This window comes from Saimiri boliviensis, chromosome 19 (assembly GCF_048565385.1).
Source record: "Saimiri boliviensis isolate mSaiBol1 chromosome 19, mSaiBol1.pri, whole genome shotgun sequence".
In the NCBI taxonomy this organism is placed as follows: Eukaryota; Metazoa; Chordata; class Mammalia; order Primates; family Cebidae; genus Saimiri; species Saimiri boliviensis.
The window spans coordinates 26,964,359-26,978,649 of NC_133467.1; the positions used below are offsets into that span (position 1 = coordinate 26,964,359).

The 14,291-nt window shown below is 46.0% G+C and overlaps 1 protein-coding gene across 8 annotated transcripts in view; it reads left to right on the top strand.

Moving 5' to 3' along the window:
* Positions 1-10,668, top strand: part of RXRG (retinoid X receptor gamma) — a 198,291-nt gene extending 187,623 nt beyond the window's left edge. For all 8 annotated transcript variants that reach the window (XM_074389866.1, XM_074389868.1, XM_074389871.1 and 5 more), the window contains 6 exons: positions 626-786; positions 903-1,032; positions 2,036-2,168; positions 3,391-3,482; positions 4,791-4,896; positions 10,180-10,668. In XM_074389866.1, the coding sequence (XP_074245967.1) occupies positions 626-786; positions 903-1,032; positions 2,036-2,168; positions 3,391-3,482; positions 4,791-4,896; positions 10,180-10,327 (770 nt within the window). In that variant the 3' untranslated portion in view covers positions 10,328-10,668. The remainder of the gene's footprint in view (positions 1-625; positions 787-902; positions 1,033-2,035; positions 2,169-3,390; positions 3,483-4,790; positions 4,897-10,179) is intronic.
* The last annotated feature ends 3,623 nt before the right edge of the window (positions 10,669-14,291 follow it).

Sequence of the window (14,291 nt, forward strand, 5' to 3'; positions counted from 1 at the left end):
GGCTGAGATAATTCCAACCTACACCTTTGCCTATGTACCCTCCCCCATCTCCAAAATCAGCCACAGATTCTGAAATGTCATCTAGGTGACATCCCTCCACCCCTTCACTTACTAAATACCCACAGCTGGCTCCCTGAAGATCTTCCCTGACAAGTCAGATCAGGTGATGTTGTGTTCAAGCTGGTGCACAAGGGGCAGACCTAATGGGACGTGAATGCCAAGGATGATGCATAGGATCTGACAGAGGGAGTTTTTAAAGTAATGTGCTTGCTACTTAACTCTTTCATGCTCACAGTTTTTTAGAGGCAGCAGGTAGAGGAAGAATGTGGGGATCTGCAGGGATAGCAAAGAGAGGGTGGCCCATTAAAAGAGAAGATAAAGAGTTTATTAAAGCTTAAGATGCACACTTCTTAGTGTGGTCACTAAAGAACCCCTCCTTCTGCATAGGCATAAGCAAACAGCTTTGCTTTCATTCTTTCGTCTGTCAACATTACAACATTCCCAATTCAGGATCATGATGATTCCCCTTTCACAGATGAGTAAGTTAAGGCTTAGGTGGGTAATACATTTTCCCATTGTTGTTGTGGGTATTATGGTAACCTCTGCATGTCCTGCTGCGTGTCAGCTGTGCAAGAAGAAAGACAGAGGAGCCGGGAGCGAGCTGAGAGTGAGGCAGAATGTGCCAGTAGTGGTCATGAAGACATGCCCGTGGAGAGGATTCTAGAAGCTGAACTTGCTGTTGAACCAAAGACAGAATCCTATGGTGACATGAACATGGAGAACTCGGTATGTGCTCTTAGATACACATGTGTGTTCCATTTCTTGGCTAGGGCTGGAAATGGGAGAAAGGGGTGTATTCAAGCCCTGGGACCTGTCCTCTCAGTACTTTCTTCCTTTTTCAGACAAATGACCCTGTTACCAACATATGTCATGCGGCTGACAAGCAGCTTTTCACCCTCGTTGAATGGGCCAAGCGTATTCCCCACTTCTCTGACCTCACCTTGGAGGACCAGGTCATTCTGCTTCGGGCAGGTAAAGTATATTGTCTGCCTTTCTCTCTGGGACAATTTTGAAACTGCTCTTGGGATCCTAAAAAAAGGTGGCCTGATGAAGCTGCAACACATCCAAGCTATGTACCATGTTGATGATGAAATAACCCCATGCAGAGTTGTTTATTCCCAAGTGAAACATTGTTAAGGAAGGAGTGGGACTCTTTTCCCATGCAAATTTTACCATGGCTTTATAATTTGCATGCGTTTTTCAAAGGCTGTTCAATCATTTTTATTGAGGCTAATTTGAAGCAGCACCTCATTATTGTAATGCAATTGGCAAATATCTCACCCATTTCATAGGTGAGATAAAGAAGCCAAAGATGTTTGCTTAAGCATGTACTAGATGAGTTCCATGGTCTTCCTATTTTAAGACTCTATGTGCTGTATTTTCTCTTGCCTGCTATTTCTGGGACACTTGCAGACCATTGACATACTCCATATCTCCTCTTTGTCACGGAGCCAGCAGGGAAATAATATGAAGATTGGCTGAGCATTGGGAACCAGTCCATTCATTCATCCCTGTTAGATAATGAGCACTCATTGATTGTCAGCTGGAAGCTACATACTGTTGGGAGTTACTAGACAATGACAAACAAAACTAGGTTGTCAGGTCCTGGGGGCAGAGACTGCAAGGTATATTAGCTTTGTCCACCATGGCAGCTAACATAGTGACTATTATCTACTAAATGTTCAATCCACATTGTTGACTGATTAAAAAAAAAAAAGAATCCTTGTCCTCAAGCTGTCATTCTGGGTTGCATCTGAGAGAGAGTAGGGGATGTGCAGAGCCGTAAGTCAGCAGACTCCAGTCTTAGGCTTTGTTTCTTCACTAATTAGCTGTGTCCTCTTGAACTAATTCTTAACCTCCCTAGATTTTCAATTCTGCTTGTGTTCTGTGGGATAATAGTACATGCCTTGGGTGATTATAAAGAAAGAAAGAATGTGGTCTGTTTTCCCTCAAGACCTCCTCCTTATCCTTGCAGGGTGGAATGAATTGCTGATTGCCTCTTTCTCCCACCGCTCAGTTTCCGTGCAGGATGGCATCCTTCTGGCCACGGGTTTACATGTCCACCGGAGCAGTGCCCATAGTGCTGGGGTCGGCTCCATCTTTGACAGGTGTCTCTCTTCTGCTTTCAGTATTTGTGTGTATTATGTATGTGTATGTATACACAAGTGTATGTACATGAATTCTCATGTGGGCATGAACCTCTGGGTAGTGCTGGGATGGAGGACGGGCAGCTCAGTTAGCTGCACGTGACTGCAGAGATCACTTGGCACATGAAACTATAAACCTGGGGAATGAGGGAGATTAAAATAAAGGTTGAGATCACAATAAGATGGAGCCAGTCAGAGGCCAGCACAGTTGCCAGGCAGATGGAAGAACCTGTTATCCCAATGGGTTTTCCAAGATGAGATTAGATCTTGACACCAGCTAGTAAGTTGTGGGTGGAGAGGGTGAACCGCTTATCCTAGGGGCCAGGGATGGGAAAGGGATCAGGATCTGTCTGAAAGAGGACAAACAAAATGGGCTGTTTATGCTGGGCTCTGGATGATCTCAGAAGGAGGCCTGCAGCAGGAGCAAACCCATCTTGGTCAGGCAGGGACACCCTGGCAGACATTCTGGGCCTTAAATGATACTAAAGGAAAATTAAGCTGTCTGCCAAGGAGTCAAATAAAATGAGTAGTTAATGACTTGAGAGTAGGAGGATGGAAAACTGGTAAAGAGGAGAATTCAGTTGAAATTAATCTCTCTGTCCAGTGCCAGGGCCCTGTGGCCCCTTTCCACCTCCTTGGTAAATGGTCTTATTTTATTTTTTTTTAATCATGTGCATATCCACTGAACTGTCTCTACTATTTCCCTGCCCTTTCCCACATGTTCCATGTAGAGTCCAACATGTCATTGGGAATGACCCATCCCCCTTCACGGTGCCTGGACATTTGTACCAGTTCACTGACTGCTGCCCTCTGCAGTGCTTTTCTAGATATGCAATGCCCTTAGCTTGCTTTGTGTGTTGCATTTCTAATTTCCAAGACTTCCATGATACCTTTCCGGTTCCCTGCTCAGAGTTCATTGCTGCCTCTTTGGAGCCCACTTGGACTTTGCTCATGGCTGTTATATTCCCGGGCTTTGTGTTGCTGCTTGTTTTTATGTCTGTTTCTTTAGTTAAGCTGTAACCTTGCAATGGGGGGTTGCATCTTTTTCATTTCTGTGTCCCTAGTACCTGGTACATCGTCTGGGAACAGAGTGGGTACATAAAAATTTTGGTTGAATTCATCGTATTGACTCTTGGCCTGGTACTCATGGTTTTCTCATTACCTGCTCCTTTCCTGTTAACAGAGTTCTAACTGAGCTGGTTTCCAAAATGAAAGACATGCAGATGGACAAGTCGGAGCTGGGGTGCCTGCGAGCCATTGTGCTCTTTAACCCAGGTAACTGCCCTTGGACCCCAGGGGCTGTGTGCGCTCAGCCCTTCCGTGGCCAGCCTCCACTGCTCCCATGTTGTTGGTCCTCCGGCTCAGCTGAGACAGAGACGACAGAGCCAGGAATCCAGGAGAACTCACAGTGTCAGCCACAGCCATCTTAAAAAAATGTTTTGAATGGGCATGGCAGGCACATGTCTGGGGCAAGTGGGGAAGATGAAAAATGACAGTGGCCCAGGGTGGCAGTGAATGCGGTGGTAAAAAGCAGTCAGATTCTGGCTATATTTCTAGGTAAAGCCACTGTGATTTGCTGATGGATTGACTATAGGATGTAAAAGAAAGAAAGGAGTTAAATATGACTCCCTGTTTTTTTTTTTTTAATTTTGTTTTCCTGAACAACAGGAAAAATGAAGTTCTTATTCACTGAGGTGGGGAAAATTCCATGAGGAGCAGGTTCTGAGAGTAGGTGGGTAGGAATCAGGATCTTGTCTTTGGACATTAAAATAGGAGATGGGTAAGTAGATACCCAAGAGTGGCTGCCCAGAAAGCTCATATGAGTCTGGACCTCATGGGAGAAGCCAGAACCAGAGATGTGCATCTGTGAGCTGGCAGCCTCTGCCTGTGTAAGGCCGTGACACTGGGGTGAGATCATCTGGGGAGACAGAGCAGAGAAGAGGGCTGGGGACTGAGCCCTGGGGCATGCCAACATTTAGAGGTCAGGGAGAAAAGGAAGAGCCAGCAAAGGAACCTGAGAAGGGGCAGGCAGTGAGATAGGGAGAGAATCAGACAGGTGGTGTCCTGTAGGCTCAGGGAAAATAGTCTTTCACGAAGGAGTTGATCAGCTCCAGCAAACGCAGCTGTGGTCAAGAAAGATGAACCTTCAGAATGAGGAGTCACTAGTGCAGAGGCTTTACCTCCAGAGTTAGGCAGTTAGTTCACTGATGCAGGACACGTGCCAGTTCAGCTTTTGTGCCTCATCTTATCATTCAGTTCATGCTTAGCACACAGTAGATACTCAGTAAATGTGTGTAGGTAGTACTTCGAGAATGGCCTGGATAAAGTAAAGCTCTCCTCTTTAGAGTCAGTGGTGGGTACATTTGCCTATTAATGGAATTTAAAATCTTTGCCCCAAGAGTTTGTTGGGTAAGTTGGGCACAGAAAGAAGAGCAAGGGGGCATGAATGACCAGCTTTGTTTATTTCACACTTGTTTTCATCCAGGGTATCTCTAGTAACTCTAGGGAGGGTGGCCAGAGGGAACCGGGACAGCCTCTGCTGGAAGGTGTGTAACCAAAGGCTAAATCAGTCATCTCTTCTAGATGCCAAGGGCCTCTCCAACCCCTCTGAGGTGGAGACTCTGCGAGAGAAGGTTTATGCCACCCTCGAGGCCTACACCAAGCAGAAGTATCCGGAACAGCCAGGCAGGTGAGAGAGTGCTGGCGGAAGGATAGTCATGGCAGCAAGGACTCCACTCTTCATCTCCTGAGCTCCTAATGTGCAGCAGGCACTGTTTAGGTGTTTTCAAATGTTATTTAATCTTCATAACAAGCTGAAAGTGTTAACTCCACAGGGCTAGTGGCCTTGTCTGTCTTGCTCACCATTCACTTCTCTAGCCTCAACACATAAAGCAGTGCCCGACACATAGTACACACCTTTAAATGGAGGATAAATAGCAAACAAATGTATAATTGTGGGAATTATTATCTCCAATTTCTATCAAGAAACAGAACCTCAGAAAAGTTAAGTGACTTGCGGAAGACCATAATGCCAGCACGCGATGGAGGTGAGATGGGAACCCACTGGGTGTGATTTCACAGAGCCTGTGTTCACGGTGTGACTGTATTGCTTTCTGTCTGCCCCCGTAGAAACTCCCACGCAGTACAAAGTACAGGCTTTGGTAGCCAGAAGACGTGGCTGCTGGTCCCCAGGTGCCATGTGTGTGGCATCTGGCAAGGTGCTGGGTTTGAGTCTAGGCTCCTCATTTGGAAAGAAGAATATTGGTCTAGCAGATCTCTGAGGCCATCTAGCAATATAGGTATTTCTGGGTTATTCAAAAATATTCTCAAAAGTTTCTTCCAAAGTACAGCTAAGCAAAAGAGTTTTCCCTCTTTACTGATGCCAGCTAAAGTACGGACACATGATCCTCAAATCTCATAGAAAACTGGAAATGAAACTGAAAAGACTGTCTTAAGACATTAATTTTGTTTGGGCGATTAATTTTACATGCTCCCTACGCTCACTAATGATTTATATTCCTCCGTGAAGTCTAGTATCTACTTAGATGTTTATCCTGGATCATAAGCCAGCATCTAGCAATTGTCCAGAAGAGGTTGAGCTGTGTTTTTTGTTGGAGGCTGTGGATGAATTTGAGTAGGTAGGTTTTGGCCCTTTGGTGCAATGAATAGGCAGGGCCTAGTTTATTAGTGAGATTAAGGTGTAATAATAGACCCACCAAATGCCAGCAGTTTAACACAAATGTCTATTCCTTGCTCAGAAATCTGGGTGGGCAGTCAGTTCAGAGAGGTGACTGGCTTGCATGCTGTCATTCAGGGATCAAAGCTCCTTTTTCTTGTGTCTCCATCATGACCCAGAGCCATAGTGTGTTTTGCATCCAGATGAAGGAAGGAGGAAGAGGTAGAAGAGTGGAGAGGCCAGGCCATACGCGTCAGACCTGGGACTTAGAGGGCCCTCATCTTTTCACTCACTTTCTTTGGCTGACACCAAGTCATGTGGCTCAGCTGGCCACAAAGGAGGCTGGAGAATGTGTCCTGCTGTATGCCAAGGAAGAGAAGAAAAGGCTGGTATTTAGTGAACCTGGCACTTCACTATAGATGAGATTCAGTGAGCCCTGGCCAAGGGGTCAGGACCTGGCTGCCAGCATTAGCTTGACCTCTGTTAGGTGTGAGCCCTAGGCAAGTCATAGTAACTGAAGCCCTGATTTGGATACTTTCTATCAAATCTTTCATTTTTGAACACATATTTGTATGCAGGGCATTAGAAATAATGAGTGTCGTATATATCATTTTCCTGAAACTGGCTCTATGTCTTGCTGTTTCTCTTAAGAAACAAACAAAAAACTCCAACTTGCTTTTTTCCTAATTATAAAAGCAATGCATACTTTGGCTAAAAAAAAAAAAAATAGAAAATATTTTGAAAAAACACGTGGTGGCTCACACCTATAATCCCAGCGCTTTGGGAGGCTGAGGTGGGCAGATCACCTGAGGTCAAGAGTTCAAGACCAGCCTGACCAACATGGAGAAACATGTCTCTACTAATAATACAAAACTTACCGGGGCTTGGTGGTGCATGCCTGTAATCCTAGCTACTCGGGAGGCTGAGGCACAAGAATCACTTGAACCCGAAAGGCGGAGGTTGTGGTGACCTGAGATCGCACCATTGCACTCCAGCCTGGCAGCAAGAGTGAAACTCTGTCCAAAGAAAAGGAGGTAATAAGAACTTACTGGAAATATTTTGGTACATTTCTTTCCAGTATCCTCGTGTGTCTATTATGTATCGTGTGTATCCTCATGTATCTATTATGTATTACATGTATCGTGCATGCATTTCTAGATATGAAATTGTACAGTTTGGTATATTATTTTCTTCCCTTAGCCATTCTAGGAATTTTATTCAATTATTGACAACTACAAATTATCATTTCCAATGGCTTTGTAATATCTTGCAACGTGAACATATCCTAATGTATTTAGTCATTGCCTTGTGATGGACATTGGGTTGTTTCCAATGCATGTCACTGTGAAAACTTTGGAACTTGACTCTTCTGCTGGACGAGGGCTGGCAGGAGCCTAGGCTGCCTCCACACACTGAGGAGAAAGGCCAACACTTGTTGCCAGGACTAGGGAGAGCCTGGAACTGCAGAGAGGTAGCAGAGGATGGGTCCCCTATGTGTCTCGTGGGTTCTTCCAGTACAGCTTGGACTGAGGGTGACTGCCCTGATTAAGTGTTTGTAGTTGGCTCAGCAGGCAAAACAGGGGTGTCACTGGCCAGGTAGGTGAGTGTGCTGAGGGCTGGTCACCTCAGTTCTGCAGAATGTGGTTGAAGGGTATCCTGGCATAGCCAGGTGGAGGTGGATTTCTCAGTGGTAGAGTGCTGCCACTCTGTGGAGATGTCTCAGAAGTGCACGTCACTGGCTGCGTTCTGCTTTCTCTGGTCAGAAAGCAGAGATCAAAAGTCGGGTCACAGAGCTCACACACGCACGCTCTTGCACACACAGCAGGCGCCTCCAAAGGCATAAATCCCCCTTGTTGCTCAGGGGTGAGGAATGCGTTGGCAGTTCCATGGCTGTGACATTCATGTGTGTGTTTATTTCTATTAGCTTTGAACTCAGTTCCTAAATCCAGATCACACAACAGAGAGCAGCAGTATGATGGCATACTTAGCATTTTTATATTGTAAAATCTTGGCTTTTTTAGAGTTAAAAAACATTTTTAGGGTTAATCTTGGTCTAACTTTGCACTTATAGAGAAGCCGTTTCCTTTGCCTACTTCCATAAAGCTTACCGGCAGAGGTATGGCTGGGAGTCCAGCCTCCTTATTCTCTGTCTAACGACCTCTTTCCTGAACGGCGATGCCACTCAAATGCTTTCAGGGGCTTTACCGCTGGAGGCTTTTGCAGTAATGTGTGGCATTGGCATAGACCTTTAATTTTTCCCTGTAGAGAAGCAATTTCTACTTTTTTTTTTTAAAGATAGTGCCACTTTATTTTTCTTGTATTGATACATTTCTTTTAAATGTCATATGGCATGAGTATAGAAATATACACATTTTCAAGGAACATTGAACTTCCAGTTTGTAACTTTTCCATGAAATAACATTGTGACACTCAGTCAAGATTCAGCTGGAACCAGAAATCTCTGACTTAGGGCTACAGTGCCTAATGTGATTTTGGTCCTTGAACTTTTTATTGTAAGTTGTGAGTAGAGTGACTTCATATCTAGTAGCATTAATAACGTTAAAAGTGAGCTGATATTGCACTGTGCACAGAGGGCCACATAGGCGAGTGAAAAATGTCACAGAGAGAGGTGCCCAAAAGGACATGAGATGGGAGATGAATTCCTTCACACACTGGTCTTTCTCCCTGTTGTGAATCTCACAACAAGTGTCCTCACTTACAGAAAAATGTATGTGAGGGTATGTATGAGTGAGCATGTGAGGGTGTGTGTGGGCATGTCATAGGACACGTTGGAGTGTGAGTGTTGAGTGTGTGTCTGCATGTATGTGTGAGTGGATACATGCACATGTGTGCGTGAGCATGAGTGTGCATGTGTATGGGTGTAAGACCACATGTATGAAATATGTGAGAATGCTTGTGTGCACATGTGTGTGTGTGTAATGTGCATGACTATAGTGCGAGAGCGTGTGAATGTGTGTGCAACCATGTGACATTATGTGTGAAGGTGTCTGTGCATGAGAGTGTGTGAAGGTATGTGTGCATGCACCTGTTGTGAGGTCATGTGAAAGTGCATATGAGTGGGCATGTGTGTATGTGTGTGGCTGTGTGTGCAAGTGCATGTGTGTGAGGGAATGTGAGAGCATCAGAGTGTGAGTGTGTGTGTGTGGGTTAGTGTGTATGCATGCGTTGTATATATGTGTCCTCTCCTCAAACAGATCATGGGCTTCTCAGAGGCAGAGACCATTATTTTCTATCTCCTGTTTTCCCCATTTAAGGGTAAGCACAGACTAAGAAGTTGACCATAAAAATTCATAACAATTGACTGGGTGCGGTGGCTATGCCTGTAATCCTAGCATTTTGGGAGGCCGAGGCAGGGGGATCACCTGAGGTCAGGAGTTCGAGACCAGCCTGGCCAACATGGTGAAACCTCATCTTTACTAAAAATACAAAAATTTAGCTGGGCGTGGTCGTGGGCACCTGTAATCCCAGCTACTTAGGAGGCTGAGTCAGGAGAATTGCTTGAACCCGAGAGGCAGAGGTTGCAGTGAACCAATATCGCGCCATTGCACTCCAGCCTGGGCAACAAGAGTGAAACTCCATCTCAAAAAAAAAAAAGGTAAAAATTGGTTACAAATTGGCAACAAAAATTTGGTGACTGTGAGCCCCAAGGCATATGCCAGTAGTCCCACCTACTTGAGAGGCAGAGGTGAGAAGATTGCTTGAGCCTAGCTACTCAGGTCCAGCCTGAGCAATATGGCGAGACCCCATTCTTAAAAAAATTTTTTGTGGGGGTGGGTAACTAAAGCAAATTGAAAGCATGGTGGCTGAAGTGGAGTTCTCGAACATGTTCATCTAATGGTGACAGCTGCCATGGATTCAGCACATTGGGTGCCTCATGCTTTGCTCTAAGTGCTTCAGCAGATCTGGGCAGATACCCAAGGGACACAGAGAATGTGATGAGCCAGTAAGGCTGGCATCGTGAGTGGACACAGTCATCCAGTTCTTCCTCTTCCCCACCGTGAACAAAGGGAGCTGAGGGCAATCCTGGGACGTGGCTACAGACTGCAAGATTCTTGAAGGATCATGTGCTCCAGCTTCTGCCTTTAAGGCTGACAAGCCCTCTAGCCTGTTTCTGAAGCTCTCTAGGCTTAGAGATTCTGTGACTCCCTTGTCTCCCCTTCCAGCTCCTCTATCATAGATTGGTCAAGAAGACCAAACGGACGGTCTCCCATCAGCAGGTGCAGGTGTGTGGTGCATGCCAGTCCCTGTTCCTGATGCCTCTTGGCTTCCCTGCAGGTTTGCTAAGCTGCTGCTGCGCCTCCCAGCTCTGCGCTCCATTGGCTTGAAATGCCTGGAGCACCTCTTCTTCTTCAAGCTCATCGGGGACACCCCCATTGACACCTTCCTCATGGAGATGTTGGAGACCCCACTGCAGATCACCTGAGCCCCACCAGCCACAGCCTCCCCACCCAGGATGACCCCTGGGCAGGTGTGTGTGGACCCCCACCCCGCACTTTCCTCCACCTCCCACCCTGACCCCTTTCCTGTCCCCAAAATGTGATGCTTATAATAAAGAAAACCTTTCTACACATGAGACTTTTATAGGTGGACTTTTGTATAGATGTTAAAGGTAATACTCGTTGCTGTCTGCAGGGCTGGGGGACTTTCTGGAAGTTCTTGGGAAAACTAACCAAGCCTCTGTACATACAATTGGTTTAAATTATTTTTTCACTTGCCCTGGAAAGCAAACAAATGAGTAATAAAATAATATATATGAAATTGGCACTGCTGGAGCATGGGGTGTGTTATTGTGCTACAGGGAAGTTGTCTCAGACATGGAGAAGGGGTATCAGAAGGGGGTCGGGGCTGGGGCTGGGGTCCTGAGACTGTAAATCCCAGAGCACAATGCCTGTGTCTCAGCCGGGATTCGCTGCACAGCCAGCTTCGTCCCAGGGAAGATTCTGGGGAGACTGGGAAGAAACACTGTCTTTAAAAATCTTTTTTTTTTTTTCTCTTCCTCCTAAGAATAATGAGCAGAAAGAGACTTATTCTGATTGGAGGCAATTCAGTGTAAGGCCAAAGGAGAGATGTTCTCTGTCCTGGAAGCTGGTGGAAGATCCCAGGTTCTGGGAGTTGGTAACAAAGGAATAGATTTTTCTGTTATATCATGAGCCAGCAACAACAGTGAAAAGACTAGAGTACGCCTAGTTTATTTTCCAATCTTATTTAACCCCATGCAGCCTGTTCTTAAAAGGGAAAGAGAGAAAACCTCTCCCACTTTTCAGCCTGGGATCTCCAGATTTACCTGGTTCTTGAATCTCAACTGCTTGCTGGACAACGAGCTCTTGGAAGGTATGGACCATGACACCATGGACAGCCCATATAGCTCACTGTCTTGAACTCACATTCCTGCCACCTGCAGGAATAGGGCTTAACAGATACACATATCCATGTATGCTGTGAATTACATGGTACCTCCTAGGGTTGTAAATGTGCAGGGTGAACAACTGCACTTAGGAGCCCCGCTTTACCTTTTCCATACCACAAGCACCTGACTCAGGGCCTGGTAAAGCACACATCTGTGGTGTTGAGTTGGGTTCCACACAGCTAGAAAGAATTCCCTAAATGACAATGTGGATGACATTTGTCTCATTCCCCATCAATAACTTGTCCCCTCAAAATCTCCAGGTTAATGCTCCAGTCAAAATACAATTGTGCGATCAGTGATTACTTTACTACTAAGAAAAATTTAGGGATCTCTTAGCCTTGGACATTAAGCAATGGAAGGAAAATCTGAATTCTGCTGTTTTTTCCCTTTACTTGTGTATCTGCATTTACTGTGAACTATGATGAAAATGATTGGAGATGGGTGTTAAAATTTAATTGTACCCTCCTTGATCTCTTCCTTCTGCCAGCATAATTCACTGGACACATTCAACTGCCTTATAGGTAACCAAAAACCTTCCAGGAAAATTCACTGTCCCTCACACTGGTGGTCACCTGAGTCCCATTCCAATTTTTTTTTTTTTTTTTGAGATGGAGTTTTGCTCTGCTGCCCAGGCTGGAGTACAGGGATGGATGGGATCCTGGTTCACAGCAACCTCTGCCTCCCAGGATCCTGGCTCACAGCAACCTCTGCCTCTCAGGTCTAAGCAATTCTCCTGCCTCAGCCTCCTGAGTAGCTGGGACTACAGGTGTGTACCACCATGCCCAGCTAATTGTTTTGTTTTTAGTAGAGACAGGGTTTCACCATGTTGGCCAGGCTGGTCTCAACCTCCTGACCTCAAGTCATCTGCCCACCTTGGCCTCCCAAAGTGCTGAGATTACAACCATGAGCCACTGCGCCTGGCCCCCATTCCAATCTTTGATGCCTTTTCCAGCAAACCTTAGCTTTTGCCCGCAGCAAAACACAGACTCATCAGGGCTCAGCAGGGTGCTGCACATCCATGAAGTGCAGTGTCTCCTGAACTGCTGCTGGAGAACCTCACTGAGCCTGAACAGAAGCTTGGTGGGAGCCCGGCTGTCTTTGCTGCATGGCAAGGGGGGTTCCTATGAGACTCAGGGCCCCAAAGGCCAGCTCCTTCCTGAACCGGTCCTCCTTATACCCTAGCAAGAGCAACTGAGTGGGCGCTCAGTTCCACCTGGACTGAGGCTCACCTTCGCGAAGGCCTGGCTCCACAGAAGCCATGACAAACTTCTAGGGCCCACATCTCTGAAGAGTGAGATCTTTCCTCATTCCACGTGCCTCACCTACAAGCAGAATCAGCTGTGTGAGGAGATAGCATGGTCGAGACTGACTAATGTTTTTGGAGTCCCATATGCTATACTGCATAGCCTGACTTAAAACAGGAATGTAGCCTTGCTTTCCATAGGTTCTTGTAGAGCCTGAGCTCATGGCTCTGGGGTAAAAAGCTTGTCGTGCCGGGCGCAGTGGCTCAAGCCTGTAATCCCAGCACTTTGGGAGGCCGAGGTGGGTGGATCACGAGGTCAAGAGATCGAGACCATCCTGGTCAACATAGTGAAACCCCGTCTCTACTAAAAATACAAAAAATTAGCTGGGCATGGTGGTGCGTGTCTGTAATCCCAACTACTCAGGAGGCTGAGGCAGGAGAATTGCCTGAACCCAGGAGGCGGAGGTTGCGGTGAGCCGAGATTGCACCATTGCACTCCAGCCTGGGTAACAAGAGCGAAACTCTGTCTCAAAAAAAAAAAAAAAAAGAAAAGAAAAGAAAAAGCTTGTCGCTCTGGATTTTGGCAGCCAGAGCTTGGCTCCTGGCTCTGCCAGCTGTAGTCTTTGATTTAGGGAAAGTTACTTACCCTCCCTGCCTCTCATTTCCTTACCTTATTTGTAAAGGTCAGATAATAATACCTACCTTTTAAGGATAAAAAGATGAAAGATGCATAAAGCCTAGTGTGAGAGCAAGTACATAAGACATACTTGGGTTTTGAGTCCTGACTTTGTCATTCCTGATGGAATTAAACCTCATTGAGCCTCAGTTACCAAATCTGCGAAATGGGATTCTTGTGAGGATTACATAAGCTAATGCTCTTAGTCCTGTGACTGGCATGGAAGATGGGCAAAAATATTAATTTATCTTCTGTTGAAGAGTGAGATTGCAATTAAAACTTAATCTTGGAGTTTCGAGGAGGTTGCTGGAACATTCTATTCCACAGCCAGCTTGGATCATCCAACATAGTATAAAAGGGATCAACAATTTCCAGTTTTTAGTTTTGGCTTAACACTTTTATTCTAGGTCACATCTTCATCAGGAAAATGGGAATGAACTACCCCATTTTCCTAACAAACAGTGCTGCTAACAGGAAGGCCTGTGTGAGCCTCAGGGGCCACGTGAGTACAGGGCGCTAGCGGCTGTGGAGCCTGCCTGTGAGTCAGATTGGAGGAAATGCAGGCAGGGAGGTGCCATGGCCATGAACACGGGCTCAGAGTCAGCCCAGCCGGCCTCAATTAAAATCCCATCTGACCACTGAGTAACTCTGGGGAAGTGATTTAACCTGTTAGACCTTTGTTTTCTACTTTGTAAACTGTGAAAAATATAGTACCTGTCCACAGGAGCCTGTTGAGAGAAGCAGATGAGGTGATCTGTGAACTGGACACAGGGCTACGTCCGGCACGTGGTGAGCTCTCAATTAATTTTAGTACGCCATTATTATGAGTATTATTACTTAATTGAGTCTGGAAAGAAGTTCAGACTCCATGGAAAAGCCCCACCCTACACCTAACTCCTCTCCACACCCTATCTAACCTGAGAGCAATGCGCACCCTAGCCCCCATCCACCACACCGACAACTCTCCCCTGCAGTGTGGGTCCGCCCTTCCTCACAGGCTTGCTGTGAAAGTTAAGTGAGATAATTTAAGGACAGCACTTTGTACACTATTAAAGACTGTG